This window comes from Ranitomeya imitator, chromosome 1 (genome assembly GCF_032444005.1).
Source record: "Ranitomeya imitator isolate aRanImi1 chromosome 1, aRanImi1.pri, whole genome shotgun sequence".
In the NCBI taxonomy this organism is placed as follows: Eukaryota; Metazoa; Chordata; class Amphibia; order Anura; family Dendrobatidae; genus Ranitomeya; species Ranitomeya imitator.
The window spans coordinates 72,105,363-72,123,605 of NC_091282.1; the positions used below are offsets into that span (position 1 = coordinate 72,105,363).

At 43.7% G+C, this 18,243-nt stretch overlaps 1 protein-coding gene across 2 annotated transcripts in view; it reads right to left on the reverse strand.

The window, feature by feature from the left end:
• LOC138662352 (phospholipid-transporting ATPase ID-like) overlaps positions 1-18,243 on the reverse strand; it is a 283,179-nt gene that overhangs the window by 50,080 nt on the left and 214,856 nt on the right. For both annotated transcript variants that reach the window (XM_069747882.1, XM_069747872.1), the window contains exons 14-22: positions 14,174-14,217; positions 13,717-13,882; positions 12,491-12,679; positions 11,946-12,061; positions 11,113-11,277; positions 10,572-10,683; positions 8,300-8,405; positions 8,059-8,212; positions 4,810-4,993 (exon numbers count right to left, since the gene is read on the reverse strand). In XM_069747882.1, coding sequence (XP_069603983.1) covers positions 4,810-4,993; positions 8,059-8,212; positions 8,300-8,405; positions 10,572-10,683; positions 11,113-11,277; positions 11,946-12,061; positions 12,491-12,679; positions 13,717-13,882; positions 14,174-14,217 — 1,236 coding nt within the window. The remainder of the gene's footprint in view (positions 1-4,809; positions 4,994-8,058; positions 8,213-8,299; positions 8,406-10,571; positions 10,684-11,112; positions 11,278-11,945; positions 12,062-12,490; positions 12,680-13,716; positions 13,883-14,173; positions 14,218-18,243) is intronic.

Sequence of the window (18,243 nt, forward strand, 5' to 3'; positions counted from 1 at the left end):
TTAAATATGCTGGACTGGGGCTGAAGATCAGGAGAACAAAAACAATGAATAAGACAAACAAGACCAACAGACATCTGAAACTGTGGAATCACACAACTAACCATACTGGACTATGGAACCGAACAACTAACCATACTAGACTGTGGAACCGAATAACTAACCGTACTGGACTGTGGAACCGAACAACTAACCATACTAGACTGTGGAACCGAACAACTAACCATACTGGACTGTGGAACCGAATAACTAACCATACTGGACTGTGGAACCGAACAACTAGCCATGATGGACTGTGGAACCGAATAACTAACCATACTAGAGTGTGGAACAGAACAACTAGCCATACTGGACTGTGGAACCGAACAACTAGCCATGATGGACTGTGGAACCGAACAACTAACCGTACCGGACTGTGGAACAGAACAACTAGCCATACTGGACTGTGGAACCGAACAACTAGCCATGCTGGACTGTGGAACAGAACAACTAGCCATACTGGACTGTGGAACCGAACAACTAGCCATACTGGACTGTGGAACCGAACAACTAACTATACTGGACTATGGAACCGAACAACTAACCATACTGGACTGTGGAACCGAACAACTAGTCATACTGGACTGTGGAACCGAACAACTAACTATACTGGACTGTGGAACCGAACAACTAACTATACTGGACTATGGAACCGAACAACTAGTCATACTGGACTGTGGAACCGAACAACTAGTCATACTGGACTGTGGAACCGAACAACTAGTCATACTGGACTACGGAACCGAACAACTAACTATACTGGACTGTGGAACCGAACAACTAACTATACTGGACTGTGGAACCGAACAACTAGTCATACTGGACTGTGGAACCGAACAACTAGTCATACTGGACTACGGAACCGAACAACTAACCATACTGGACTGTGGAACCGAACAACTAACTATACTGGACTGTGGAACCGAACAACTAACTATACTGGACTATGGAACCGAACAACTAGTCATACTGGACTGTGGAACCGAACAACTAGTCATACTGGACTGTGGAACCGAACAACTAACTATACTGGACTGTGGAACCGAACAACTAACTATACTGGACTGTGGAACCGAACAACTAACTATACTGGACTATGGAACCGAACAACTAGTCATACTGGACTGTGGAACCGAACAACTAGTCATACTGGACTGTGGAACCGAACAACTAACTATACTGGACTGTGGAACCGAACAACTAACTATACTGGACTGTGGAACCGAACAACTAACTATACTGGACTGTGGAACCGAACAACTAACCATACTGGATTGTGGAACCGAACAACTAACTATACTGGACTATGGAACCGAACAACTAGTCATACTGGACTGTGGAACCGAACAACTAGTCATACTGGACTGTGGAACCGAACAACTAACTATACTGGACTGTGGAACCGAACAACTAGCCATGATGGACTGTGGAACCGAACAACTAGCCATGATGGACTGTGGAACCGAACAACTAACTATACTGGACTGTGAAACCGAACAACTAACCATACTGGACTGTGGAACCGAACAACTAGCCATGATGGACTGTGGAACCGAACAACTAGCCATGATGGACTGTGGAACCGAACAACTAGCCATACTGGACTGTGGAACAGAACAACTAGCCATACTGGACTGTGGAACCGAACAACTAGCCATGATGGACTGTGGAACCGAACAACTAACCGTACCGGACTGTGGAACCGAACAACTAGCCACGATGGACTGTGGAACCGAACAACTAACCGTACCGGACTGTGGAACAGAACAACTAGCCATACTGGACTGTGGAACCGAACAACTAGCCATGCTGGACTGTGGAACAGAACAACTAGCCATACTGGACTGTGGAACCGAACAACTAGCCATACTGGACTGTGGAACCGAACAACTAACTATACTGGACTATGGAACCGAACAACTAACCATACTGGACTGTGGAACCGAACAACTAGTCATACTGGACTGTGGAACCGAACAACTAACTATACTGGACTGTGGAACCGAACAACTAACTATACTGGACTATGGAACCGAACAACTAGTCATACTGGACTGTGGAACCGAACAACTAGTCATACTGGACTGTGGAACCGAACAACTAGTCATACTGGACTACGGAACCGAACAACTAACTATACTGGACTGTGGAACCGAACAACTAACTATACTGGACTGTGGAACCGAACAACTAGTCATACTGGACTGTGGAACCGAACAACTAGTCATACTGGACTACGGAACCGAACAACTAACCATACTGGACTGTGGAAACGAACAACTAACTATACTGGACTGTGGAACCGAACAACTAACTATACTGGACTATGGAACCGAACAACTAGTCATACTGGACTGTGGAACCGAACAACTAGTCATACTGGACTGTGGAACCGAACAACTAACTATACTGGACTGTGGAACCGAACAACTAACTATACTGGACTGTGGAACCGAACAACTAACTATACTGGACTATGGAACCGAACAACTAGTCATACTGGACTGTGGAACCGAACAACTAGTCATACTGGACTGTGGAACCGAACAACTAACTATACTGGACTGTGGAATCGAACAACTAACTATACTGGACTGTGGAACCGAACAACTAACTATACTGGACTGTGGAACCGAACAACTAACCATACTGGACTGTGGAACCGAACAACTAACTATACTGGACTATGGAACCGAACAACTAGTCATACTGGACTGTGGAACCGAACAACTAGTCATACTGGACTGTGGAACCGAACAACTAACTATACTGGACTGTGGAACCGAACAACTAGCCATGATGGACTGTGGAACCGAACAACTAGCCATGATGGACTGTGGAACCGAACAACTAACTATACTGGACTGTGGAACCGAACAACTAACCATACTGGACTGTGGAACCGAACAACTAGCCATGATGGACTGTGGAACCGAACAACTAGCCATGATGGACTGTGGAACCGAACAACTAGCCACGATGGACTGTGGAACCGAACAACTAGCCATGCTGGACTGTGGAACCGAACAACTAACCATACTGGACTGTGGAACCGAACAACTAGCCATGATGGACTGTGGAACCGAACAACTAACCATACTGGACTATGGAACAGAACCGCTAAACATCTTGGGTTGAATTACTAGACATTCTGGACTGGGGTGCCAGCTATTACCACCAAGAAATGGAGCAACATAACAATGGACCCTAAACTATAAGGCTGCCGTCACACTAGCAGTATGTGGTCAGTATTTTACATCAGTATTTGTAAGCCAAAACCAGGAGTGGGTGATAAATACAGAAGTGGTGCATTTGTTTCTATTATACTTTTCCTCTAATTGTTCCACTCCTGGTTTTGGCTTATAAATACTGATGTAAAATACTGAGCAAATACTGCTAGTGTGACGGCAGCCTAAGACAGCAAGGAAAGGAACAAAACCAGAGACCAGGTTAAAAAAATATAGAGCAGACAGTGGGAAATAGAGCAGCAAATCATTAGACAACCATGAATGCTGAACATCGGGGAGTGACCCACAAAACCACAGGAACTGGGCAGACAAAGTGAATTAGACATTACTAGCAAGTTATTAGGCGGGTACTATATGACAAGGACCTAACTTTTGGAGATGGGTGAATCTATGTATATTTAAAGGGGCTCACCAGTGAAAATACATAACTTATTGATCAGTGAGAGTCCAACAGCTGGGATCTTCACCAACAGGCAGAATGGAGAACGTTCATCCCCCATTAGCATGGAGCCGCAGTGTACATGTCTGAGCTGTGCTCCATTAATTAAATAGTTAGTATTGCAACATTTGTAAACATCCGATTTACGAAAACAGAAAATGATTTAACCTGCACTGTAAAAAAAATTAAAATGTAAGAATTGCAGGGTTCTTTATTAACAAACCTGCCCAAAAAATGTTCTAAAAATTAATCAACACTTTGAATGTACCACAAAATAAAACTACCGCTCGTCACACACAAAAAAAAACCATTCATACAGCTCCATTGAGGAAACAAAATTATGAAACTTAGAAAATGGTGAAACAAACTAATTGTTTTTTTTTTTTTTTTACAAATTAGAGAATTTTTTAAAACAAGTTTGGTATGATAGTGATTGTCTTGACCTGGACAATCATGTCGCTAGGTGACTTTTACTGCACAATGAAAGTCACCTTTTCACCACAATGGAAATTTTTTCCCTCCAATGTATAGTTCTTCAAAACTACTATTTGCCCCACATACAAGTTCCCATACAAGAAAAAATTAAAAAGTTCTGACTTTCAGAAGAAAGTGAAGAACAAACGAAACTGCTGAAATGAAAATTGGTTGTGGCATGAAAGGGTTAAGTGTTCGCTTTGGGTTTTCGGAATGTTCAGCTCAGCTCTTTTCACAGAAGATTTGATTTCTTTTGCCTATTTTCTGCCCGTGGTGGAAACATTCAGGTCAGTGAGAATAAATATTTTCCGTTTTATTTTATAACAATTTTTTTTCCCATTAGAACTGGAAAAGTCTCAGCGCGGAACGAGCATCTGATTACATATCCAGCTGACGGCGCGTCCCTACCATGGGCTGCCAGGACAAAGAGCGAATGTTGGGTACTGGTATAATCTCCTCCAGATGTAACTTCATCGTTTTCATTTCCTTATTGTCGGAGCAGGAAATAATTACACCAGAAATAACTCTGTGAATGATACCCCGAGGCCTGGGGCAGTGACCGCGCCACTATATAATGCCACCCAGTGCCACCCTGCAACCACCAGGACTTACTCTTGATCATGCTGACGTCATTAGCTCCGTCTCCTATGGCCAATGTCACCGCCTTTTTATACTTTTTCACCAGCTGCACCACCTGCGCCTTCTGGAGAGGGGTCACCCGACAACATATGACCGCCTGACACATGCACGCCGTCCTCAGAAGTTCCACCTCCATACTCTCGTCCAAAGCAAAAGCCTGTGTGACCGGAAATCAAGTAGTGATGTGTCAGAAGAAACAATGATCAAACTCATTTTACATCTTACTTCTATATATAAATTTATCAACTTTGCAAAAACTTTTTTTTTTTTTACATTATTACACTTCAGTGCTGCAATCATAATTCTGCTCATTTCCTATTATGAATGCAGTGACAAACAGGTGTCAAAATGTATTGTCTTTTTTAATGTTTTTTTTTACATATATGCATGTAATTGGCTTTAAAAAATCATTTTTTCAATTGGTTTTCATAAAAAATTTTCCACTGTTAGCTTTTTACTTTGAAATCCAATTTATTAATGCTTTTTATCCCAATTACACATTGTCCTGGAAGGTGGACAAGCCCTTTAACACCGTTTCCCATCTGCATCGCAGCAGAGCGTCCTCGGTGCAGAGACTGGACCAGCAGCAGCCGGCACTGCGAGGACATGTGCTGCAATTCCGGAGCAGCTTGATTGTCCGGTGACCGGAGTACAAGACATCGTGTGACTTCAGATTAGCCCGAGATAAGTAACACAAAGTATTTACAAAGTGGCTGGACATTATATCTGAGTGTAAACTGTGAGATCATTTTCAAAAGTGGAGTTATGGCTTAAAGTAAATATTTTCCCTGGCTGTAAACGAAGTTTCCATTTCCTTCTGTACACAAGTCAGTATGTGACTCTTGGAGAACTTCACTCTGCTCCATATTTGTGAGTAACGAGGACTTTTATGTTCAGATACAATCATGGTCATCAATCCAGACGTGTATATAACCTGGGGGACTGAGGACGGAGCACCCAATCTTCTTCCTGAGCTAACAATGCTTCCATCATTATATGGAGCTGTGCAGGAATCCGAAAAATGGTTGTGCTATTTATGGTTGAAAGGAATCAATATAATGTTATAGGGGTTATCATGAAGAAATAAGGTTCTGTACTCACCTTCCCCAGGTCCACCAACGAGTCTCTGCCACTGCTCCCGATGCCTGGCACTGGCTGTGCTGACATCACTTCAACAGCTGGAGAACTAATCAGCGAGGTCAGGAAAACGGCCAGTGTAGACGGAACGTTTCAGAGCCGCTGATGTCAGGGGAAGGTGAGTATAGCATTTATATACTGAAAAGGGATCAAGACCTTTAAAGTCTCATCTAGTGGGATTTTACTGCAATCCACTGGACTACAGTACCACAATCTATTGGCTTGCACAACAATCTAGTGGGCTGCACAACAGCACTGCCATCTAGCAGACTGCACTGCAGCACTGAAATCCAGTGGACTACACTACAGAACTGCCATCTAGTGGACTGCACAGTAGTACTGCAATCCAATGGACTACACAACAGCACAACAATGCAGTGTACTGTACAGCAACACCACCATTTAATGACCAGCCCATTGGGTACCGCCATCTAGTGACCAGCATATTGGGTACCGCTATCTAGTGTCCAGCCTATTGGGTATCAACATTTAATGACCAGCCTATTGGGTACCGCTATCTAATGACCAGCCTATTGTGTACCACTATCTAGTGACCAGCCTATTGGGTACCGCCATCTAATGACCAGCCCAATGGGTACCGCCATCTAGTGACCAGCTTATTGGGTACCGCAATCTAGTGACCAGCCTATTTTGTACCGCAATCTAGTGACCAGCCTATTTTGTACCGCTATCTAGTGACCAGCCTATAATAATGACCTATTGTGTACCGCAATCTAATGACCTGCCTATTGGGTACCGCCATGTAGTGACCAGCCTATTGGGTACCGCCATCTAGTGACCAGTCTATTGAGTAGCGCCATCTAGTGACCAGCCTATTGGGTACCGCTATCTAGTGACCAGCCTATTGGGTACCGCCATGTAGTGACCAGCCTATTGGGGACTGCCATCTAGTGACCAGTCTATTGAGTAGCGCCATCTAGTGACCAGCCTATTGGGTACCACCATCTAGTGACCAGCCTATTGGGTACTGCCATCTAGTGGACTACCCAACAGCACTGCCATCTACTAGACTGCACAGCAGTACCACCATCTGGTGGACAGTACAGCAGCAAAGACTGGACTGTAAAAAAGAGCCACCATCTCGTGGACTGCACTATAGCACTGCCATCTAGTAATTTGATTTACATTAAAGGGACACTGTCACCTGGATTTGGAGGGAACAATCTTCAGCCATGGAGGCGGGGTTTTGATTCACCCTTTCCTTACCCGCTGGCTGCATTATTGGATTGAAGTTCATTCTCTGTCCTCCATAGTACACGCCTGCGCAAGGCAAGATTACCTTGTGCAGGCATGTACTACGGAGGACAGAGAATGAACTTCAATCCAATATTGCAGCCAGCATGCAGCCAGCGGGTAAGGAAAGGGTGAATCAAAAACCCAAAAACCCCGCCTCCATGGCTGAAGATTGTTCCCTCCAAATTCAGGTGACAGTGTCCCTTTAAAGTGGATCCTAGAAACTACAGTGTTGTGAACATAAAACTAAAATTGCCATTCAGCCTTATTCATTTGAGCAGGACTAATCTGCGGTACCAGATACGGGGTCACGTAGGAATAATGGAGCATCAGCCAAAGCAGTTCTGGCATTCTACAAGCGCCATTACTCCCTTTGTTCTCCACATCAGTGGCAATGCTAATGGTGGCATATCCAGTGATTAAATTACATTGGTCAATGCTGCCATCACACCCCGATTTTTTGACAAAGTTCCTTGCTCACACCCCCTATAAGGTAGCACGCTTTTTCTCAGGCTGATAATCGGCCAAATGAGAGTGCGCACAAATCCTCACACCACCCATGAGGAAAGGGGAAAATCTGAACTTGTGCCTCCACATTCTAAGGGTCCCTAAAATATCAGCCTCTGTGGTTTGTCCTCCTTATTTATGAGCTGCACTGAATATGTCACAGTCTTATCCATCTCAGATCTGTTATTGATCTGTAGATCTTTTATTGGATCACACATTAACTTTGGTTAAGAAAGATCTGATTTGTTAAGAAAGATCTGATAAACTGTGGCACTCTGCGCCCAATAAGTATCACCCCCATCAGCACAATCCGAGCTCACACACCAGACTGTGGCCGTTGATGATGATTCCGTAGGAGTGTTCTCCTTTCAACTCGTCATCTGGGATCACTTGTGACCTTTTCGACCATTTTTTTATCTGCACGTTGACATCATAATTGTCCATAAATGAATCTGGATTCATTTTCCTCCGCGCCGTCCTGGGTACAAACATAACTGTGTTTAGATGAAGTCCACCATTCACCCTTCTGGTGGAGCAATCAGATTGTGGGAAACTGGGATTTTACCTGAGCTCCTCCTGAACCTCCTCAGGGCTGGTGCCTCTAATGATGAAAACCTCCTTCATCTCATCTTGCAGCATGTTACACGAGTAACCAATGTTCTCAGCCGTTTCTGTGGAGAATTGGAGAAGATTAGATCAATACCAACACAGAAACAATCCTCCTCAAGCTGATGTGAAGTCAGAAGCGTTCTAACCCAATAGAGATCCACTGACGTGTTTCACGGACTTGACACTTTTGTCACTAGAACTTCAAAGAGGAATGGAAGTTAGCGGGCCCCATAGAAAAAAATAGAAATTAAGACTCCTTTCTAAGAACGGGAAAGACTCATGCGTGCACGCTATGTACCCCCTTTAAACCACCCAATAGTAAGGTCCTTACAAGTGGTAAAAATACCATGTACCCAACATAACATAGGACTCCCTTCATTACATTAGCCCCAAAGCATCTTAAAATATATACCACTAAATTTGGGGGCAATTAAGTCCCGCCCCATAACTTCTCCCAGCTTTAAAAAAACTCAGCCTCCTCTAACCTTGTGCCAAAAAACAGGAGCCATGAGTTCTTCTAAGAAGCAGTCTAGCACTCAGAAAAGTAAAATGGTGGAGGCCCACAAAGCAGGAGAAGATTATATGAAGATAGCAAAGCATTGTCAAGTTGCTCCGTTCGAACTGTAATTAAGAAATGGAAGTTAAGAGGAACAGTAGAGGTAAAGATAAAGTCTGGAAGACCAATGAAAATTTCAGTGAGAGCAAGACCCCTGTATAAATATGGCCTTCGTGGAAAAGTCAACAGAAGAAAACTTCTCCTGTGTCCTCATCATAAAATTCAGCCTCAGAAGCATGCAAAGCATGCACTTTAGAAACAAGTCCTGTGGACGGATGAGGTTAAAATAGAACTCTTTGGCCACAATGATTAAAGTTATGTGTGGAGAAAAAAGGGCACAGAATTTCAGGAAAAGAACATCTCGCCAACCATTAAGCATGTTGGTGGATCAATCACGCTTTGGGATTGTGTTGCAGCCAATGGCATAGGGAATTGTTGATGGAAACATGACACCATCTGTAAAAAAGCTGAAGTTGAAAAGAGGATGGCTTCTACAAATGTATAAATGTATGTCTAAATCCACAACAGACAACCTCAAAATGCACAAGCTGACGGTTTTACAATGGCCCTCACAGTCCCCTGATCTGAACATCATTGAAAATGTGGCTAGACCTCAAAATAGCAGAGGATGCAAGACGACCCAAAAATGGCACAGAACTGGAAGAATTTTACAAGGAAGAATAGATTAAAATCCTTCAAACAAGAATTGAAAGACTCTTGGCTGGCTAAAAAAAAAGTGTTTACAAGCTGTGATACTTGCAAAAGGGGGTGATACCAGGTAATAACCATGCAGGGTGCACAAACCCTTGCATAGGCCCATTTTCCTTTTTGTAATTTTTAAAATGTAAAAACTGACAATATATTTCTTTTTTTGAATAAAATACAAAGGAAATGTGTCATCTTTAACTTTAGGCCTTTTAGAGATGATTTCATTTTCAACTTGCTTATCTGTTCAAAATAACAATGATTTTGACTAAGAGTGCCCAAATTTTTATATACCACTGTATATGTATGTATATATAATATATATACATACCATAGCATTAATTGGAACCCACGCATTTCACCTACAGGGGTTTTTCTGACTGCCCATCCTTCATGCATAGACATTAATATGGAGTCGATATTTGCAGTATAACAGCTTCCATTCTTCTGTGAAGGTTTTCTACAAGATTGTGGAGGGGTCTGTGGGAATTATCGCCCACTCATACAGAAGAGCATTTGTGAGGTCAGACACTGACGTTTGGGAGAGAAGCAGGATCATAAAGGTGTTGAATAGGGCTGAGGTACAGGCTCTGTGCGGCCGGTCATGTTCTTCCATCAAACTCCCCTCACCATGTCTATATGGACCTTCTGCACTGGTCACAGTCATGGGGAACAGAAGAGGGTCTTCCCTAACCTGTTCCTACAAAGCTGGAGGCTACAACAGTCCACAATGTCTTGTGCTGAAAGATTAAGATTTCTCTTCACGTGAACCAACAGGCCGACCCCTGAAACCAGGCCCTTAGCATTATCTCTCCTCCACGAAACTGGCAGTCAGGCGGGTAAAGTTCACCAAACCCAGTGACTGATCAGTCACTCCAGGTAGAGTTTCCCTTTAACCTTCATCATGGTGAAAACAGGAAGGCCATACGAAATCTTCCATACCCCTATCTTTATATCTGTTATGTACCTTGTTTGTCTCCTGTTAGCACCCATATTTTAATGTTGGCCTTGGTGAGGGTCTCAATGGTCTGGGGGACGCCATCTTGTAGTTTATCTTCTATTGCAGATGCTCCAATTAACTAAAACAAAGATAACGATTCAGTAACACTGTGGTGACATACGATTGAATGTAAAGTTGAAATGAATGGGTTCCACCGGTGATCAAGAAGAGGGGGAAGTGGGAGTGGGGTAACATGACTGCAGAATCAGACTACAGAGTGTTTATTTGTAGTCTGTTACCATGGAGACACATGACTGAATAGGAAATGTAGGTACAAAACAGGTGCACAAATAGCATTAATTGTTTCATTTTTTGTTATAAGCAATAAGAGAAAAAAATGCAAAAGTGTTCAGACTCTAATATGAGCGGCAGACCAAGAATTTTTATTATTCTCAAGTAGTTCTGATAAAAGAAAAAAAAAAAATCTGGGAAAATTCCCAAAGACATGCAGCCAATAGAAAATACGTGGACTTAGATGCAAAGTAGCAGAAACGTCCTCTACACGGACCTTCAAGTCTTTTTCAATCTCCTCATACAGGACTGACAACTTCTCCTCGCGATTTTCCAGTGACGTGCTTGCGTCGTGGTGACGCCTCTTCCAATCGGTAAAGTAGACCTTGTCCAAATCCTTATAGGCTAAAACCAGTGTGCGCAGACCTTCCCCGGCAAACTCCTGTAACACGGGACCAAAGAGAGATGATGAGGGATAATGATAGAGGATGAAGCAGCCCAGAGACCTAGTGAGGAACGCCCGATAATCGGGGCATAGAGGTGCGGAGCAGAGCATCGGCAGGGTAGACGTGAGACTTCTCAGATATTTCACACCTCTAACTTATAACTTATAAGAGGACATCCAGTATTAGTAAAACAAGGCAGCTTTTTAACCAAAAACAGTGCCACAGTTGTTCACAGGTTGTGTGTGGTATTGCAGCTCAACACAATTTATTTCAATAGGGCTGATCAGCAGAGTCATAACTAAAATGGGTTCAGGGGTTGCACCCGGGCCCTGGAGCTTAAAGGGCCCAAACGGTCTCTTTGGCCAATATTAGGTGGGTTATCCACCTTTGGAGACATTTTTTTTAAATTTAAAAGCATATATTTGGGGATAAAAAAAAATCATATTTGCAATTGGGTTTATTAAAAATTTTGCGCCGCTTTCCTTGCACTGCCAATTGCTGGCTTCAAAATGAGTTAACTGAGAATGCGTCAGAAGGGCCTGTAAAAACTAAACGGTGCAAAAAATTTAATGAAACCCACTAGCAAAAATGAATTTTAGCCCAAAATACATGTATTTACGGTAAGTAAAAAAAATGGAGAATCCATAAACTGATGACAACTCACATTCAGATGTTCAGTGGTCACTTCCTTCAAATCTTCACTGGAGCGGTCAAGGAGTTCATAGACGATAGTGTCGGCTCCTTTACAGTACAAGGTCAGGCGGCCCTCCGGGCTCCGAACTGCGGCACAGGAGAAATCATTAACTTTCCAATCTATACGAATAGTCATAACCACACATCACCCCCACACCATACATATATATATATATATATATATATATATATATATGTTACCTCTATGTGCAGTCACCTAGCACATTGTAAAAATCCAGTATTTTACCATTTTTGCAATTTTAATTCCAAGCATAACATTTTCTATGAACGATATCTACTAAAAATAAAAATACAACATGTTCTTGTATGCACTTACCAAATCCCCAAACCTGCATGTCCCCCTCCCCAGCCAAGAAAAAAAATAAAAAATCAGTCACGTAAATTAAATAAATGAAAAGAATAAAAATTAAAAAAGGACAAAAAAAATAACCAGGTCCTCTGTATACTGTGGATATGAGTCCCTCACTTTTCTTTCCCTCTGACCACAGGACTCACCAATCACAGACATCCTTTTACGTTCATTGTTGAAGTCCAATATGGCCAAAACATCATACACCTTGGTCTTCCCCATCTCTACCACCGTGATGGTTTCTGGTGTACGGGAACGGAAGACGAAGCCAAAGTTCCTGGCGGCAGTGACCAGTGCCCCCTCATCCGGAGACTGCGCCTGATAGATCAGTTCCCCTGAGATTGACATAGGAAGAGGAGATGTTACGGGATGTCCTTCCTAATGGGCCAGTAGAGTTTGGACTGCTCATAGTGTGAAAAGGCCGAAAAGCCAATGAATAAATAGGAAGAGGAGAGAAATGAGTAGAAGGAAGGGGGATAAGGATGTGCTGGGTAATTAGGGTGGAGTATGAAAGTAATATTTGGGAACTGAGTTGCAGTATTATGTGGGAACAATATAGCAGCATTATGTGGCTTTTTGTCTTCCAGACATTTTAGAGTAGTGAACTGTATATGCCATTACTATTTTGGCGGTAACATAAGGGTTAAACTGATAAGAATAAATGTCTAAATATATAAGCAGGGGACCCCACTGTTGCCAATGGCTGAACTTTTTATAAATCAGTCCTGTTCCCCTTAAAGTAAAAAATCCTTCTTCATCGTTGACTGCAGGATGAGTGGTCTTTCTAAATACTGTTTTCATCCAAACTCCTGACGTCAGGAGGTTGTACGGCTACATGACCAGCAGATAAACCATGGTTCAAGACATCTGTATCTACATCCTGTACCTCCAGGGGACTTTTCACTATCTTAGTGCATTATCATAAAATCATGCACAGTTGTACAAACCCTTCCATATAAAAAAAAAGTGTCCAGTTTTTATTCTTGTTTTATTCCCACTGCTCCCATGATTATTTCTTTATTTTGTTTTTTTTTCAATTCCGCCATACGGATCCAGAGATAAGGGTCTTTTCATTTTCTGCAAATTTGTATGGTCTTTACCAAAGGGGGTGTGGCTCACAGGGTAATAATGCAGAGCAGTCTAATGACGCACCCCAGAGGATCCTTTGAGCCACACCCCAGAGGATCCTTTGAGCCACGCCCCAGAGGATCCTGTGAGCCACATCCCCTTATTAAAAGACAACAAAAATTAGTACTAAAATAGGCCCAATCTCTGGAACCATATGGCGGAAATAAAAAAATGTTGAATACTCAGAGGAGCATATATATATATATATATATATATCCTCCAAGTCCAAAAGTCTCTTCCTCACCTTGTTTTTTCTCTTCGGACATTGCTGTGTGACACACCGCCAAGAGCCGGAAGAACTCATGTGCAGCCGAGTCTTCCATCTTTACCGTTTCCACCAATTTGTGATCGTGAAAGAAGAACTTGGGATCGGCCAGAGGGTTGTAGGAAAAATCCACCTTTTCTGTGTACTGAGATGCAGAAGGGATGGTTTTATTAGAAGACTCAATGTCTGAGCTGTCTGTCTCTCGATCTACGGGCACTTTGTTTTACTATATTAGACTCTCCCTACCATGCAAGTCACCAGAGCAAGCTGGGTGCAGACACCGAACAAGCTAGGAAGGCTCAGAGATTTCAGCTCCAAAGCATGCAGACCAGTGAATGCAGCACTGTGCATATGTACACTGTAAGTGAGGTTTAATGCTTGATATACAATAAGAATTTTTTTTATTATTAAAACGGTTTGGGAAAAATTCCCCTACCTCATTTATTTCAAGCCTATTTCCTGCATAGTCAAATACGTCACCTGTAAGGAAAAAAAACCAATGTATTATCAGGATACAAGAGATATCTGTAATAAATAATGTGTAGGGTGCTGGAGTAGAGTCCAGAAGGGCACTAAGTTATGAGGCCCCTCAGTGACCACGTAATGGCTGAGGCCAATGATATACGGGATTTCATCTCCGGTAGCCTAGAACCAAAGACTGAGGCGGGACCACCAAAGCATCTCTGCTGGATTGGGGGAGAATGTGGGAGGGGAGTATTTCTTTTAGAACATTTTGTGCCCTCCTTTTTTTTAATCTAGAACGACCCTTTAAACCATTACTGATATGCGACAACCAACCTGAAAACTAATGTGGCAGGCACTTGTGACAATCATGACAGTTTAACCCCCTACATGCCATAGTCAATAGCGACCATGGCACCTAAGTCGCCACAGAGGGGTCTCGCTCTGTCACCCCAACAGCCGCCTTCTGTGACATAATCACTGAGTGTGAATGGATTGTCGTGACAGCCGAGGACTTTAGTGTTTGCCAGCATTTACTCGTATTATCACAGGAAGACTAGGGTTTAAAAAACAAAGGTTGCGGTGAGAAAGCATTAAACTGATTGTCCACTCCTCGGACAACCCTTTCTGAATCCATTTGTTTTTCCCAGTAAAATAAAACTCTTATACTCACCTCCGGTGCTGGTGCCGTTCCAGCGGTATCACACACCCGGGGCTTGTGTGACATTATGTCACACGATCCCTGAGGCCAATCAGCGGTGGCTTCATGCACCCTTCCTTCCGACAAATCAAGACATCTGGAGGAAGTGAGAGCTTTGGCTGCGCTCTAACTTCCTCTGGATAACAATTACTTCCGTAGGAGAGTGAAGCCGATGCTGTTTGACCGCAGGGATCACGTGACATAACAACGTCACGCAAGCCCCGGGAGGTGGAGAGTCGACACTGCTGGAATGGAGCTGGAGGTGGGTATTTGTCGTCATTTTACTGGGGGAAAACATAGGGATTCGGAAGGGGGGGGATGTCCAAGTAGTGGACAACCCCTTTAAGCATAAGCAAGGAAACAAGGTGTAAAAGATGCACAAAAAAAATGTATGTGATGAAAAAAGGATTGACAAGAGGACATTCAGAAGGTTTCACCTGACCACATTTACACCCAGTATAGAGAGCTTTGGATGAGAACAGCAATAGAGAAGATGTCTAGCCCTAAAATTAAAGGTGTACTGTCAAGTTTGAAAGTTATCCCCTGGATAAGGGTTAACTTTCTGTTCGCTGAGGACTCGACTCCAGGGACCCCTACTGATCCTGAGGTCGATCATGCGCACTGCATTCATTCTCATGGGCAGACGAAGGCTAACAGAGAGCAGCGCTTGGCTATTTCTGTCGATCTGTTAACGAACGAATGAATGAATGAATGAATGAATGGAGCAGCAGTATGAAGATCGACCAACGCTCCATTTACACTGGGATCTTTAGAGCCCTAGATCTCTGGATTGGTGGGAGTCCTACAAGTCGAACCTCTACCGATCAGGAAACTATTCCTTATCATAAGGATAGGGGATAACTTCTAGATTTGTGAATATCCCTTTAAGGAGGTTTTTTCCTACTTAGAGACGTTTTGTCAATGAACCCATGGTCTGGAAATAAAACAAGAAATCTATAATCACCTCCCGGACTGGTACCACTCACTGCTGTGTCCCTCACTGGTCTCGTAACATTTTGTCCATATGACACCTATGATGGATGTGGAGGCCTGTTATGAAAGGTAATTCAGTACCACAATGGACATAGAGGTCAGCGCACATACAGTGACCTGGCAATAACCCAAAAAACAAGAACGAGCTCTGAGACGTGGGAACTCTGTTGACCGCAATCCCTAATCCTCTCCAACCACACTAAAGGCAGCCGTGGATTGCGCCTAACGCTCCCTATGCAACTCGGCACGGCCTGAGAAACTAGCTAGCCTGAAGATAGAAAATAAGCCTACCTTGCCTCAGAGAAATACCCCAAAGGAAAAGGCAGCCCCCACATATAATGACTGTGAGTTAAGATGAAAAGACAGACGTAGAGATGAAATAGATTTAGCAAAGTGAGGACCAACTTTCTGAAAAGAGCGAGGATAGGAAAGGTAACTTTGCGGTCAACACAAAACCCTACAAAAACCACACAAAGGGGGTAAAAAGACCCTCCGTACCGAACGGCACGGAGGTACACCCTCTGCATCCCAGAGCTTCCAGCAAGCAGTAAAAAACAAATTGACAGGCTGGACAGAAAAAAACAGCAAACAAATAGCAAAGAGGAACTTAGCTATGCAGAGCAGCAGGCCACAGGAACGATCCAGGAGGAAACAGGTCCAATACTAGAACATTGACTGGAGGCCAGGATCAAAGCACTAGGTGGAGTTAAATAGAGCAGCACCTAACGACTTCACCACATCACCTGAGGAAGGAAACTCAGAAGCCGCAGTACCACTTTCCTCCACCAACGGAAGCTCACAGAGAGAACCAGCCAAAGTACCACTTGTGACCACAGGAGGGAGCTCTGCCACAGAATTCACAACAGTACCCCCCCCTTGAGGAGGGGTCACCGAACCCTCACCAGAGCTCCCAGGACGACCAGGATGAGCCATATGAAAGGCACGAACAAGATCGGGAGCATGGACATCAGAGGCAAAGACCCAGGAATTATCTTCCTGAGCATAACCCTTCCACTTAACCAGATACTGGAGTTTCCGCCTTGAAACACGAGAATCCAAAATCTTCTCCACAATATACTCCAACTCCCCCTCCACCAAAACCGGGGCAGGAGGATCAACAGATGGAACCATAGGTGCCACGTATCTCCGCTACAATGACCTATGGAATACGTTATGTATGGAAAAAGAATCTAGAAGGGTCAGACGAAAAGACACAGGATTAAGAACCTCAGAAATCCTATACGGACCAATAAAACGAGGTTTAAACTTAGGAGAGGAAACCTTCATAGGAATATGATGAGAAGATAACCAAACCAAGTCCCCAACCCGAAGTCGGGGACCCACACAGCGTCTGCGATTAGCGAAACATTGAGCCTTCTCCTGGGACAAAGTCAAATTGTCCACTAGATGAGTCCAAATCTGCTGCAACCTGTCCACCACAGTATCCACACCAGGACAGTCCGAAGACTCAACCTGCCCTGAAGAGAAACGAGGATGGAACCCAGAGTTGCAGAAAAACGGTGAAACCAAGGTAGCCGAGCTGGCCCGATTATTAAGGGCGAACTCAGCCAAAGGCAAAAAGGACACCCAGTCATCCTGATCAGCAGAAACAAAGCATCTCAGATATGTTTCCAAGGTCTGATTGGTTCGTTCGGTCTGGCCATTAGTCTGAGGATGGAAAGCCGAGGAAAAAGACAAGTCAATGCCCATCCTACCACAAAAGGCTCGCCAAAACCTCGAAACAAACTGGGAACCTCTGTCAGAAACGATATTCTCTGGAATGCCATGTAAACGAACCACATGCTGGAAAAACAATGGCACCAAATCAGAGGAGGAAGGCAATTTAGACAAGGGTACCAAATGGACCATCTTAGAGAAGCGATCACAGACCACCCAAATGACTGACATCTTTTGAGAGACGGGAAGATCTGAAATAAAATCCATAGAGATATGTGTCCAAGGCCTCTTCGGGACCGGCAAGGGCAAAAGCAACCCACTGGCACGAGAACAGCAGGGCTTAGCCCGAGCACAAATCCCACAGGACTGCACAAAAGTACGCACATCCCGCGACAGAGATGGCCACCAAAAGGATCTAGCCACTAACTCTCTGGTACCAAAGATTCCAGGATGACCAGCCAACACCGAACAATGAACCTCAGAGATAACTTTATTCGTCCACCTATCAGGGACAAACAGTTTCTCCGCTGGGCAACGATCAGGTTTATTAGCCTGAAATTTTTGCAGCACCCGCCGGAAATCAGGGGAGATGGCAGACACAATAACTCCCTCTTTGAGGATACCCGCCGGCTCAGATACACCCGGAGAGTCGGGCACAAAACTCCTAGACAGAG